Below are 14,760 nucleotides of genomic sequence, written 5' to 3' on the forward strand. Positions count from 1 at the left end.
GATGAAATGACTTGTAACCATGTAATGGTTAATTCTTACAACCTTCTGCAGAAGGATGTAATTGAAGGGTTGAACGAAGTTGTAATGAGCGTGTTAACATATGGTGTGAGACCTAAATTATAGGAAATAATGTAGTGCTATGTCAGGCTAGTGTTGATCAGGACTGAACCTGCTTAGAGTGGGGGCTGATTAAATTCCCTTAACCTTGAATATCAATTTTAGTATTTCAGGGTAGAGCTCATGGTTCCATTATTTCTTTCCTAACTCGTGGAATGTTTAGAGAGGGAGTACTGGAAAAGATGCAAGGCAATGAATCTGTGTTGCCTACAGTTAATTTAACACTTACAGTAATCTTGAATCAAGCAATCGAGTTGTCTTAGTTACTCTGTAAGTGTTTGAGGTGACTTGGTGTGAATGGTGTTTGAGAGCTGTATGCAACTGATAAGGACTGAATAAATGGTGGATCTGAGGTGTGTCACAGCTGAGAAACATGGTGAACCTGTGGGATCTGGGAGTTAAGGATGTGAATTGTGTTTGTCTGAATTGCACAGTACTTGTGGCTGTAGTTCATTGTAATCCAGTTTTCAAGCATGGTTTGAGTTAACCTGGACCTGTGCAAGTGCCAAGTGCATGTTTTCTTTAAACAGTTTAAAGAGTAGATTAAATAACCTTTTTGGCAGAGTCCTTCTGAAGGTCTGGCTTTATCATTTGCCTTTGCTTTAAGGTGGTTAAGAGGCCTTTTCCAGAGTTCCTGTCCCAGTATCACAGTTGGTATTTCACAAACAACAGTCTGCTTTGGCGACTGATCAGTTTAAAGGAAGGTCACAGAAGACTTTATTCACAGACTGTTCATACGGATCTTCTGAACTTTTCATGTGTTTTCTGACCAATTTACTAATTCATGTGGATGCCCCAGTGCAGGGAAAGGAGCCTGAAGGGTTTTATATTACACAAGAGGGACCACTTGGATTCCTGTCCTTCATCCAGTGCTTGTTATTTGGGCTAATTACTCTTTCAGTTCCTGTGTTGTGTGAAGAAAGATGGGGTAAAACAAGGGAAGAGGAGGTTAAATAGAGAATAGAAGAGGTATTTCTAAACACTTTATATTATATAAAGGCTGCTGCTAGCTGACTTTTACAGAGGCCAAAGCATTAGTGAGTATGAAGCTGTAAGTTAAGGGGTGAAAAAATCGGGACCATCAGCTGATCTGAGTCCACCAGCACATTCCATGTCTGAAACAGTTCAGTGTTTGCCTGCAGAAAAAAATTATAGAAGCTTTTGGCTTCAAGCATCATTTATTTAACTTAATGAACACCAAAGTAATAATACTACGTGACACACGTGTGCAGTATTTTATGTACATGCAGAAGTGAAAGAAGTGTTTTCTTACCCACTTTGGGATGGAATGTGGCAGAGGGAAGGTGTTAGCATTCTTGACCCAGAAATTGTGAGGTGTCCCTAGCATCCAGACTTGTGACTGGAGTGTGGGGCATTTGGAGAGAAGTAGAAGCTGCAGAGAACCTGCCTCCCACTGCTAAAGGCAGAAAAGGGGGATTCCTCAGGTCCAAGATCATTCCCCCTCTGTCCCTGACCTGTGTCCCCCTTTGAAGCTGCTGCAGAGAGAGCAGAGCCTGTTAATGGAGCTGTTTTCCTTTGGCCAGGAAAACTTTCAGGAACCTGGGATAAATTCTCATTTAGCTCTTGTCCTTAAGCTGTCACCTTGGGTGTGGTGTGAGCCAGGCAGGTGTCCAGCCTACAGACACCTTTGGTCAGCTTGAGTTTCAGAGCTGAAGTTGGGAACAGTCTGAAGCGGCAGCAGGCACGAGGTGAAGCAGCACCAGTGTCTACCTGACTAATTTGTGACAGCATGGCTTTACTATTTTTTAATGTACAAATCTTTTCTCTTTTGATAGGACACCTCAGTGCACTGCGTCTGTGTCTTTCAGATGACTGTTGGATGCATATCTAAAAAGCTGAATTGTAAAACATTAATTAAGTTTTATTTAGTATTTTTAAGACTTCATTAGGATGATTTATCTTCAGGCCCTTGTGAACAACCTATGTTGTATGTTTTTCTTTTTTTATTCCCAGGGGTTTTGGCATTATTTGTTTTTGGAACTTAGAACTTCTTTTTAAAATAATCTTTATCTCAAATATATTTTTTTTTTCCTTAAACAAGAAGTACCTTGGTAAGCTTTCTTCATGTTCTCATTTAACATGCTTCCATTTGATCTCTAGCACATCAGGTGGTGGTGTCTCAAATGGATGCTGTGAAAGGCAGTTGATTAGTTTTGATTCATTTTTTTTCCCACCATTTCTGGAAATCGTAGTTTGATTTCTGAGCTTTCAAGTGTTGTGTTCCAGACACTGTTTTTAAACACTTCTTTATGATTTAATCTGTGAGAGGTTTTTAAACAAGAGACTGGTCATTGCTCAAAACAGAAGTTGCTGTCCTTCATGGTCAATTGCTTGCAACATTTCTTTTAAAAAAACAAGTATGTATACCATAAAAACCATATAGTATATATTAGTGCTATGCAAATTAATTATAAAAGGTACATTATAATACAGCTTACTTATTTTTTCCCAGGTGACCCTTGGCCTGACTTGGATCACGCCACCATCATTTTATCATATATGGGTTGGCTTAATGGTATTACAGTGGGCCTGGGTCTGTGGCAGCACCACCTCTTACTGGATGTAGAGGCAGGAATTTGCAGTGCTTTTGAAAACAAAATTCCTTGCAAAAGTGTTTGCTGTGCGTTTTGGGAAATGCAGATAGGGTGGAATTCCCCCCCCCCCCCCATTTTTTCAAATTCAAATTGTTTTAAATTAGTTGGTACATGTGAGTAAAGATTTTTCAGCAATTCTTATTAATGTGGGCTCATATTCTGCAGTACTCATAGTAAGGACAAATTATGAACAGTCCTGTCATTTTAAACTGATACTTAGTAACCAGTATGTGCTTGCAGTGGTATGTATGTAGGATACAAACTGTTAATGGAAATAAAAAGCCACTTGTGAAAATTATTCTCTTACTTCCTCACAATTATTTTGCTTTAGCTATGGCTTCACTATAATGAGCAGCAGTAAATGAAATTTTCTCTCTATCACTGTGTAGTAGTGGCAGATCACAGGTAGTGTAGAAAGCGTTTTGTTTTCATTTAACAGAATACACGGTATCAGGTGGTGTTGATTGACATTTCTTGGATACTGCTTTACACAGCGTTTCATGCAAATCATGTTTGAATGAGTCTGCTGCATCAAATTACATTTCTTTCAGATTATAGCCCTTGCAGATGTGAGACAGAGCTTGTTCAGCAGCTAGCAAAAGGCTTTGCTTTTTAACAGGTACTGTTTTCACAACTTGACTGCAAAGCTCTGTAATTACAGCACTTAAGATAGTGAAGGAATGATGGGCACTTTCTCTTATCAGATCTCTAAGTAGTAGCAAGCAAATGCAGCATGAGATCGCTCCAGCTGTCAAGTATTGTCAGGCTGCCATAGAGGGAATGCAGTTTAAAATGCAGGTGACATAATACCCAACATCCTCCATTTGCTAGTGGGCTTCTGATTAATCACGATTACCATACATTATCATACCATCAAATTTAATCATATCAATGAATTCCCATCTGCAGGAGGAGCAGCAGCAGCTAAACATGATGGTAACAGCTATTAAATAAGAGAAAAATGGCTGGTATCTAAATGCAGTAACCCTTTAACTTGTCATGTTGGCTCCAGTGTGCACGTGTTCTGTAGACAGTAAAATGGAGCAGAAAACTTGTACATTTATATTTTATGCTTACTGCCATTTATCTTTCTGTTAGGTGATTGCTGTTTAGTACAGCCAAAAAACCCCAGTATTGTAGATTTCTCCCCCTTTGTTAATGACAGTAGATTTTCTTCAATGCATCTTTGGTATCTGCTAAACACAGAATCACAGCATGGCTGAGGTTGACAGGGACCTCTGGAGGTCACCTGGTCTGTCCCTCTGCTCAAGCAGTGCCACCTGAAGCCAGTTACCCAGGACCACATGTGGATGGCTTTTGAATATTTCAAGGATGTTGCAAGTGTTCAGGCACCCTCACAGTAAATTCTGTTTGTCTTGTTATGTATGTTGTACTTTGGTTTTTCTGAGTTTCTATGAACAAAACGTGAAGCTTTTAAAAAAAACACTGTAAGCAAAGCACAAATTTTTATCAGTGCAAAGAGGGGAAAGTATTATGCATATGCTATTTGCCATTAATTAAGCACTGTTAATGAGTTACTTTGCAGAAATCAAGACTTGTAAAGAAATCCAGTTAAAATATACATCATAATAATACTACTACTACATAATAATAATAAATATGCTGAGTACAATACTGTAAGAGTAATCTAGAGCTTAAACACTGAATGGAGAACTAAAATGTATCTCTTAATACTAGAGATTATTAGATGATAGTATAGTTATCTTAAGCTATTTCACTGAGAATGTCCTTTTACAAGATAACAGTACATTTGTGCCATCACAGTACGAAAAAGAGTAACTCTGTAAACTGGTATTTGTTCACCTTCTGTGCCTTCAGTTCTTGCTAATTCTGTAGAATATGAAAGTGAAAAATCTTCATTTTATTATAAAGCAGTAAGTCACTACTGTTATAGTAAAATAATTCAGATTCAGAGAGTTATAGTGGGTTGACTGTAGAATACCCAAAAATGATTAAAATGTTCCAACCTTCTTACCCAATGCATCAATAGTACCTGCAGGCATACTGGGAACTCTGAGTAGATAAAGTTCTAACATCAATGTGTTCGTAAGGTCAGAGATGTGCAGAGCACCTCAAAAATGAGATTTCTTAACAGAACTAAAAATCATCAATCCAGTAATTTGATTACTAAATTATCAGATCCTTTTCAAAATCCAGGTTAGAAGTAATTCTCTTTTTTGTTTTCTGTAAAGCTGGCTGCTTCTTGGCAATCTGACCATTTTTTGTTAAAGGGAGAAGCATCATCCCCAGGTCACATTGAAGTTCTCAGATTGTTTTTAAATAAATTGCAACTGCAACTTCAAGCTTGGAATGTAATGTAGAAATCTTGAATTTCATATTCATGATCCAGTTTAGTTGTAGCCTCAAGAGTTGTTAGTGACTTACAGACCACCAAGATGCACGTAAACACCATGATAATATTTCCATGGAGTAGTTTCTGCCAGGTCCAAGGGAAAGATCTTATCTCATTTGTTCTGACAGCAAGAAGGGTTCCTAAGTTTTTACACATCCATGAAACTGTTAGCTTTCAGCACAAAAACTATGCAGAAGGATTTGACATTTTACTAAATGATTATGAAATCCTCATCTTTCAAGGGAGAGTTAATTGTTGTAAACGACATTGTCTTCTCCCCAATTTGTTTGTATTGTACTTAATCTTAAAAGTCAGAGGGCACCATACAGAAATGATTATGCACTCTTCTACACCCCACTTCTGCAGAGGATTGCAAACCTAAGTGAAACTGAATCTTCCAGATGAATTAGTTTAAGAATTTAGTGTTAAAGAAATGCCTGAGGTTTGTGGTTTGAGAGGCTTGGGCTTACTCTTCCTTCAGTCTGTGCAAGTTGCAACAGCTTGTCTGTCACACTGTTTCTCAGTCTGGCCTGTCTCTGCTGGGGGCACTCTTCCTTCATCCATACAAAATAGATGGATGGGAGTGTGGGGATTTTTTTGCACGTTCAGCACTTTCAATTAGGAATTTAAATCTGGAGTTGGTATCTAGTTACCAGTACATTTTCTGTGTCTGTATTTCATTAGGGACTCTCTGAAGCAGAAGTTCTTATGGGCCCACTTGCTTTGTTGCTTCTCTTAGAAACACACTGAAGCTGGGAGTGCTTTTGTCTCCATATGAATCTGTTCTTTCTGGGTGTAAGGTGGAGATGCCCTGAAACCTGCTGAAAAGAGACACTTTTAGTATACAATAGTTGCAATTTTTAGCTTTAGTCTCCTGAACTGTTAGAGATGTGTCAGTCTGCTGGGAATACCCATCTCTCTCTGTATTGCCTGTGTTACTTATTTCAGCTATTTGATCATGAGTCGACTTAAATAACAGGGGATTCCATGCCTTTCTTTCCTTGCTTGTGTTGGTTTACCATGTGAGCTGAATTCTATTTTGTGACCCTAAACAGTGAAATAGGGCATTGGTGATTTCTCCTACAGACGACCTGGACTTCTTCCTAAGCTTCCCAACACTCTCTTATCTCTTGGAGTTGTGTATTGTCAGAGAGGAACTTGTCCAAGTTGTGTGGTACATTTTAATATTAAAAATTACTTTCAGCTCAGTTGAAAATATCAACCCATTCCCTCTGACTCAGTCTGCCTGTAGTGCCAGGATCTGTTCAGTCCACAGACCTGAAACAGTGCTTGGCTATCTCTATACATCTTCCCCATAGAAAATCTATTCCAAAAATTTTAAAAAGACTCATATATGGGTAAAATAAAACTATTGCCTGGACTTTTTTGGGCACTCTGAACTTTTTTGTCCATGATTGGCATGAATTCAAGGTGTGTCTTTTATATTAATTGATCTTATCCTAAAACTTTTGAGAAAACCGTGGTGCTTGCTAGGTTTAGTTCACCTTGATGGACTTGCATGATTGTCATAGACATCAGAGGAACAATTGTGAATCATTGAAACTGTATTTGAAAAGTATCAAAATTGATTTTATAATAAAAAAATTCCATGAGTCATTCCTTTATGTATCCTGTGCCAACTAAAGGAATGTACTGTAAAACTTGAGGACCCATTTTTTGTGGAAGATACTGATGTGTATTTCTACTTGTAAATTTTTGAACCATATCAAAGATGCATGAGCAGGGTTTCCTACACAAGAGGATGAAAAGTCAGTTCCTTGCACAGAAGGTAGGCAGTTTAGGAAAGCTTTTTGAAAAGTCTGGGGGCTGCTGAAATAAGAGGATTAACATCTTGTGACAGATGGTTATAATTTTAATTGTTACAGGTTATAGTGGTCATTATTCTTTGCATTTAAACCATATAAGAAGAATTAACTGAGTGGCCTTGCTTAACTGACAATGGGGTTCTCCTAGCTCTTTGCATTTTAAGTGAGATTAATAAATGAAAACATGTTGTACAGGCAGGGTCTATTTTATTGAAAGATTCATGAAGTTTCAATGACATTGTTAAGGTATTTAATTAGTCTCATGAAAAAAGTGGAGTGACCCTTTTAGAGAAGCTGATAAATCATATAATAGCTGTTAGATCCTCTTTATTCCTTGCTTTATAAGATTAACTTTGTGCTAAGCAATTTATGCTAAGTTTTCCCTTTTATTGGTAACCAAAGTTATCTGTGCTTCATGAATAGATTATTGGAGATAACATCATGTAATTAACAAGAGATGCAGAAAAGTAAAAGTACAATTTGTGTAAGAATTGTATGAGAGAAAATGTTAATTTCTTAACTAGGAAGGATATTTAAAGGGATAAAAGGAAGGCAAAATAGTGCAGTTCTTTGAAAGGATTAAAGTAACCTTATCTCATATTCTTTCAGAAGGTGGGATTGCATGAGTGTGTGAAAGTCATGTTCAATGAGCTATTCACAAGTCTAATGAATTGTAGACACAAGTTTGTATTGCCCTTATTTTTTTCCAAAAGTGATTGATAAGGTGTAGGTTATGCCTTAGCTATACCGAATAATTGAAATTACTAAAAGGGGAAATTGTACAACCTGCAATTATTCAGACTTGTATAAATATGTCAGTCTGAAGTGCACTAAATTATGGTGTGTGTGGGAGGAAGAGTGGGAACGTTTTTCTGTAAGAGTAAACATCACAAAATCAAAGATTTAAAGCAAAATACCTGTCAGTAGCACTTCACTGTGGTGTTATCTTCTCCTTTGAAGTATTTCAGAAATGTCTGTGATTGTGTTCTCTTAAGAAATCTGCACAGAATCCAATTTCCAATGTAATTTCCTTCTAGACCTCAGGTGTTGTATTCTTACACACCACTTTTTTTTCTTCTTGAATTTTCAAAATAAAATTGCACGAGGATAAATTAAATTATGGAGTTCAGAGCTTTCCTTAAAAACAGGAAAAGATACAGACATATGCTGGGTCATTCTTATGGACATTTGGTAGCTGTCATGGTAACCATTTCTGTATGGATGTGAACTAACCTTGTGGAATCTCACTGGGAAGGCACGTAAATGTTTGTCCTTCCCCTTTGTGTTAGAGTTGGCCCCAGTGTTGGACAGAGATGTAAAACCTTGGGGCTGTTTGTTGCTTATCATATGAATTTGCAATTTTCTTTTGTTAGTTTGGAACCTGTTAGCTTGGCAGGAGGTGTTCTGAAGACTAAGGAAGTTTCCTGAAAGATTTAATAATGGTGAAGTAATAGTTAAAATGTTTTTTGCAGGGACTCTTAGCTGATGTATGCACTGAATAGTTGGGTGTAATTTAATACTGTCCGGAGAGCAAAACCATGAAAAATGGGAGTAACTACTGTGCATATAAAGATTTATTACGCATCTATGTTACAGTATGCTTATTTTATCAAAAATAGACCATTATGAAACCTGGCTTTTGCACCTGCTCTTCATTAATTTTTGAAGTTAAATAGCTCTGAGTGGTCTTTTCTACCAAATACCAGAGGACACTTGGGGGTTATTAGCAACAAATACTTGCTGAATGTAGAGTTTAACATTAGTGGTAAAATAATCCACTACTAAAATTGTAGTTTAATGACTGTTGAGCACAAAACAAAAAAACCCACCAAAAAGAGCCAAGCCCACCCTCAAAACTTTTAAGCAATGGAGAATTGTTATATTACTTTGTACCAGCTTTAGGGCAGTTAGAATTTGAAGTAAATAAAAGTTGAAGTGGTAGTACGGTTGTATTTCTGTTGAATTGGGAAAAAAAGTAATGTCATTTGAGAATAATAGACAAAGACCTCATAATTTAGAAAAATACCCATTATAGCTTATGTATTCTCTTTTTAAAGAAAAGTTCATGCGTGTCTGGATGTTAAGAGTTTTAGTTTCACATGTAGAGTGTGATATGAATCCATCATACAATTGAATTCCTATTGGAATTATCCTAGAAGCTTTTTCAGAAGGAAAAATCTCAGCAATGTATGATACCAAAATATAAGCTTCCCCCTCTTGTTTTACTGTTATTTATGGCAGAAGTTTTTATCTTTATGGATATAGAAGCAAAGCTCGTTTAGGAAGGAAGTAGAGGTCAGTCTATCATGACTACTAGAAGGAAAAAAATCGAGCTTTTTTTTTTTTAAGAAGCAAACATTGGTAATTCGTTTTTCAGCAAATAACAAATGCCTTTGCAATTAATTTTGCATGATTGGCCTTTGGTTATCAGCCAAGAAATGTGATCAGTCATAATTTAATAGTTCAAAATGTCATATACATAAAGTTAAAATCTGTTCAGCAATCAAATAAGTACATACTTGTTAGTGAATCTGGAATTTTAAAAAGTGGAAAAAACCCCGAGGTTCTTAACTGCTAGGGATGGGAAAAAAGAGAGGCCAAAGGGAAGAGTTCCAAACTTCAGGTATTTCCTTCTTGCTCTTTCTTGGACTGTTCCAAGAGTTATTTAACCGAAGCTTATGTAGCAGCATGTACTTATATGGCATATACTACTAACTAGAGAAAAAAAAATTTAATGTATCTTAGTGAGCATTTGTTGGAATTTTTTGACACCAGTTTTTGGATAACAGTTGGATACCTGTTATTTTGTGTTAAACCCATGAAGGTATTTAGAGGACACGAAATGTTTTGCTTCTTGGGATGGATTTATGCCTTGGGACAGAAGATCACAGGGATCTTGAAATCAGCATTGCTACTGTTTTTAACAGTAAAATGTCTTGCTGATTATTATTATTTGTGGGGTTTTTTTAAACTATAATACCATTTTTTGAAAAAGTGTGAACTTTCTTAGACCTAAAATGACCTTGTAGTACTCAGTTCTAAAACTTACCTAAATCTTATTTCATAAAAATTTGTTTCCTTATGGGAAATATACAGCTGCACTCAGTGTGTGTAATGCTAATAGACTTCAGTGGCCTAAACCAAGATGTTCTCATTTTGAATCCATTTGGTTGAAATTTTCCAAATACTTTCATTGCAAGACTGAACCAGTAGAAAAATACTCTTGTGCCCAAGTGAGTTATTTAGAAATATTTTATTATTGCTCAGTTTCCAAGGAAGAAAATTGAGTTTGGCTGCAGCTGAGGATGTTTCAGTACATAAGGGCTGTGTGAAATTCAACAGGACTTTTCATGCATTTGCAATTCAGGGCTGCCTTAGGAAGAGATGAATCTGGGCATAATAATGAGTATACAGGTTGGCAGGAGAGGGAAGGGTGGTACAAAAAACTGTTTATTTAAAATAAACATACTGGGTTTTTTTTTCAACCCATGCCTGCTGCTTCCCTGGCAGGAAGAAGAGGGGAGATGGCCTGGTGTAAGTGTATAGGCAAGGAAATGAGGGGCTGAGTGGAGCAAGTAGGAGCTCTTGACCAGCTGCCACAACACAAGACCACCAGCTTGGAGTCTGGAAGATGAGATGCTGAATCCATGCTGGGATTAGGAACCAGCGGGCAGAGTGAGAGAATGTGTCTGAAGGAGTTAAAGACCTTCAATCCAGGACCAGGAGAGCAAAAAAGGCAGATTGGGCAGGGAATTAATGCTGAGGAAGGTGCTTGAGACCAGGTTACGAATGTGGTTGAGAAGCAAAGATGGCTGCTTATTTTGTAGACTAAGCCTGTTGCCTTTCAGTCTAGCAGCAAGTCTGGGAGTGAGGGGAGAGACTGATAAGGTTCTGTTACCCTGAGCAGGGCAGAATACATGGAGCTTGGAAGAAGCAGGTAGAGGAGACTGTGATCACTGCGCTGCCATTTGGTGCTTGGAAGCAAGCCCAGACAGATCATTGCTGCTGCCAGTTCTTCAGCTCGGGTGGCAGATACGTGACACTTAAGATTTATTAGTCCAGGTTTCAGTAAGTTTCCACGTAATTTGTTTTTTTGCCGGCTATTTTACAAATGACTAAGAAAAGTGTAGGCATATGTCTAGGGAAAAATATGAGGAATTTGAGAGCTTCCAAGTTAAGCTCTCTGAAAATGGGGAAAAGAAGGTTGTCAGGACCCAAGATGCAAGATGAGCATGTGACTACGTGCTGTAAATCAGATGCAAGATTAAAACCATCTTGTGTGCAACTGCCCTGTTGAACTGGGTTTCCCCATGCTTTTGTTGCAATGACCTTTTGCATTATCCACTGGTAAACTAATGACTCAACAGCTAAAAACACGTTGGTTTGCTGGGTGCATCCCACAAGGATGTGTAGCATGTGGAAGGGCTGTATATTCTCTGGGATTGCTGTAAGAGTAATACTTGGAGAAATAGGCTTTTATCACAAAGGCTTCCAAAATGAGGGAGTGCGTCTAACCTTAGTTTGAAAGAAGCTCTGGCAGCTCCTGTGTGCAGTGATGCTGGAGGTGTGTTTTGGGTGTGAAGGGTCAGGATCCTCAAGGTTTGTGTTCAGTTGATCTTTTTGGCAGGCAGCTGGTGCTGTCCCGCTCAACGTGAGGGCAGGGCAATGCAGTCAAACATCCTTGTTAAGCTAAACCTGAAAAGGTTTTTATGGAACAAAAAAATTCCACTTTTTTCCATCCCAAACAACTCTTTTTTTTTTCCAGCTGCAGTTGTTTGCAGACAGACTGTGAAATTCAAAGGTAGTAGTCAGTTCCAAGGTGGCAGGAATATTGTGTTGTAACTGTTCTCTTACAGAAGTGTAGAGCTCCTCTTACAAACAGTGTGTATGTTACAAGGACTGTCATGCTTGGGTGTGACATAATGTCTTTTCACTAAATGAAATATCAACAGGAGACTGTCTGGCTGGAAGCACTGGCAAGGGGATATAGACCCTTTAATCTCTAGGAATGGTGATGTGTCTATGGTTGATGGCTGCATGGTGACATAAAATAAGTAGTCATAGTCTTGGTCCCAAATAACAAGTCTTAGTATCTCACATGTCCCCATTCAGGTGTTTCAGAAAGGCCACAGATTTAATAATGGATCTGATCCTTGGTGCCTCTCACACACTTATTTGGGCCTTGCCAATCTCAGTTGTATTGTGCTGGTAGAAGACTGTAAAGCAGCTCTGTCTTGTGCTGCTTTGATAGTGAATGTGCTCCAGGGCCATTGTTGCTGTGTGAGAAATTATTATCCTAAAATTCCAGTCTTCATGCGGTATGAATATGGTATGGTGAGACTGTGCATACCCTTGGTGAGGGCAGCTCAAGAGATAGAAGAGAAGCTACTGCAGCTTAGTTGTTTGGCCCTTTCCTGATGACAGTACTTGAGTCAAGCAGGGAGTTTCTGGTCTGGAATCTGTTCTGAAAAGCTTGTCTTCAGCAATGCAAGTTTTAAGCTTCAAGGTGAACATCACATGTAGACAAAACAGATCCCACCCCTGATTTCACAGTCTTTATAAAAAAAAAAGCAAGGATGTCTAGAGATTATTTTCATTACTTAACTGGATTTACTCACTTAATAAAGAAATGGTTGAGACTATAATTTATGCAAAGCAAAGCTTACTCTGTGTATCAGAGGTTGCCAAGTGTGTTTTGTCAACTTTTGATATAAAAGAAAAAAATTCTTGTGTGAATTACTCAATTAAATGCGTCTTCTGCAGAGTCCTGCTTTTGTATTAACATAGTGCTTCCTGCAATATGCAAAGGCATTAAAAAAGAAAAAAATCCAATGCCTTGTTGGAGGAAAGAAAATTTTGTACTCTTATAATGCTTCAGATGCTAAACTGTGAATAGACAGAGATGTTACTCTCCTCTTAATTCTTTAGAAAGATGATTTCTTTAATATTCTGGATGCCAGAAATTGTCTGTCCCCCTCTTTTTTTTTAAGTAAAGCTGCTCCCCTCTGTAGCTTACATTGTGCTAAATTGATGATGAAGAATAGTACCATTTATGAAGATAAATGTCAGGAATGTCTTCTAAAGTAGACATTCAGATTTTTTTGGATTAATGGGAAAGAAGGTCAATAATTGCATGGATTTCAATAAGCTTGAGAAGAAATGGCATTCCTCTGGTGCTAGTGATTATTAAACATTGTGAATTCATTTCAAGATACTGTACTGGGGTTTAATATATCTTCCATTGTGAAGGAATGACTCAGTAAGGGCTGTCAGTTTGTACAGGTGGTAGGAGATAATTCATACAGCAATTGTATTCTTAACAGAAAAAAGTTACAGTAGACAAATACATGAATTTCTGTATGGTAGCCTTAATTTTAATTCTGCCTTATGAAATAGGGCCCTCCAGACTTCCAGCAGCATGCACCTGGACCAGTTCCTACCAACTTCTCCCAAGCCCCGAGGCTGCCAATCCAGGACCAGTGGAGAGGGCCACCCCCACCACCTCCACCACTCCCTCCTCCACCTCCTCAGGACAGAGATCCTTTTTTCTTAGCAGGTGAGCATTTCAATCCCATTAACAGTTAACACCCACCTTTTGTAAAGTGACTCTGCACTGTGACTGTGTATCCCACAACACCAAGTGTTCAGAGGAACCCGAAGGCTGGAAGATCCCATTTGATGTAGCCAGGCTGGTACATGCCAGAAATTCTGGTTGTCTAGTATATTTTTTACTTTTTATGTGGATTTTCACTTTTTTTTAACGTGTCTTCATGTCTAACTGCCATGTATCTGGGTATTGAGATAAGACACAAAAATAATACTTAAGTGATTGTTGCGATGAAGTTGTTGTACTTCATTATATTTAGGATAGCAAGTACTCTCCATACACTTGGGTTTCCTCTTGTAACTCTTTAAACTGCCTGGACTGTGTGTGTACTGTAAGAAATTTGTTAAAGCTAGGTAAAATGAACCTTATGTAGGTTCATCTTATATGTAGGAACCTGCTGTAGCCTAGCAAACAAAAGACAGGGTGTAAGTGCATGCTTATACTGTGTGTGTGGATATATATATATATATGTAATGTATATATATAATATTTTACACATGTACAATATGTAAAAATATGCTAAATACCTGGTCAGCAAACAGTGTCAGTGCTTTATAAGTCTTCTGTGGTTTAAACTATAATCGCCAGAATCCTTCATTGATTTTATTAAAGTAGAGTTACCAAAAGGTATTGCTGATTCCAGCAAAGTACCAGTTGTGCTGGTCTTCAAGGAAGAATCAATTCCTTTTATACACCAGTGACCAGGAGCAAGAGAAACATAACCTTGAGGGTAGCTCTTATAATGAAAACATCCCATACAGTTTTGCATTCTGCAAATTTCAGGTTACTTTCCAAAACAGACTAGAGCTTTGTTTCCAAAACGTGCTTGAGTCCCGGGGAGGCTGTCACCTAATCGTTTCTCTCATTCCCACAGATCCGAGGTTCCCGGGTCATCCCTTGTTCGAGCAGCGAAGCCCCCCACCGCCACCGCCTCCCCCGCTTCTGAACAGCGCCCATCCCGTTCCTACGCAGAGCCCGATGCCCTTCAGCCCGCCCGGGCCCGCCTTTAACCAGCAGGGCCAGCAGCCGGTGTATCCCCGGGAGCGGCCGGTGCGGCCCGGCATGCAGCCCCAGGGCCCGGTGGGGATCCTGCACTTCAACCAGCCGGGCTCCGCCGCCCCGCGGCCCTTCATCCCCCCGCGGCAGCAGTTCCTGCAGGCGCCGGGACAGCCCTTCCTGGCCCCGCACACCCAGCCCAGCATGCAGGTACGGGGCTGGGCA

General features: G+C 38.8%; 1 protein-coding gene across 3 annotated transcripts in view; it reads left to right on the forward strand.

Moving 5' to 3' along the window:
- RBM33 (RNA binding motif protein 33) overlaps positions 1-14,760 on the forward strand; it is a 102,185-nt gene that overhangs the window by 44,448 nt on the left and 42,977 nt on the right. For all 3 annotated transcript variants that reach the window (XR_009933851.1, XM_062506408.1, XM_062506419.1), the window contains 2 exons: positions 13,329-13,488; positions 14,414-14,745. Coding sequence is in view for 2 of the 3 variants with exons in the window: in XM_062506408.1 (XP_062362392.1) it covers positions 13,329-13,488; positions 14,414-14,745 (492 nt within the window). In the remaining variant the exon portion in view is untranslated. The remainder of the gene's footprint in view (positions 1-13,328; positions 13,489-14,413; positions 14,746-14,760) is intronic.

The sequence above is a fragment of the Cinclus cinclus genome, chromosome 1, assembly GCF_963662255.1.
Source record: "Cinclus cinclus chromosome 1, bCinCin1.1, whole genome shotgun sequence".
In the NCBI taxonomy this organism is placed as follows: domain Eukaryota; kingdom Metazoa; phylum Chordata; class Aves; order Passeriformes; family Cinclidae; genus Cinclus; species Cinclus cinclus.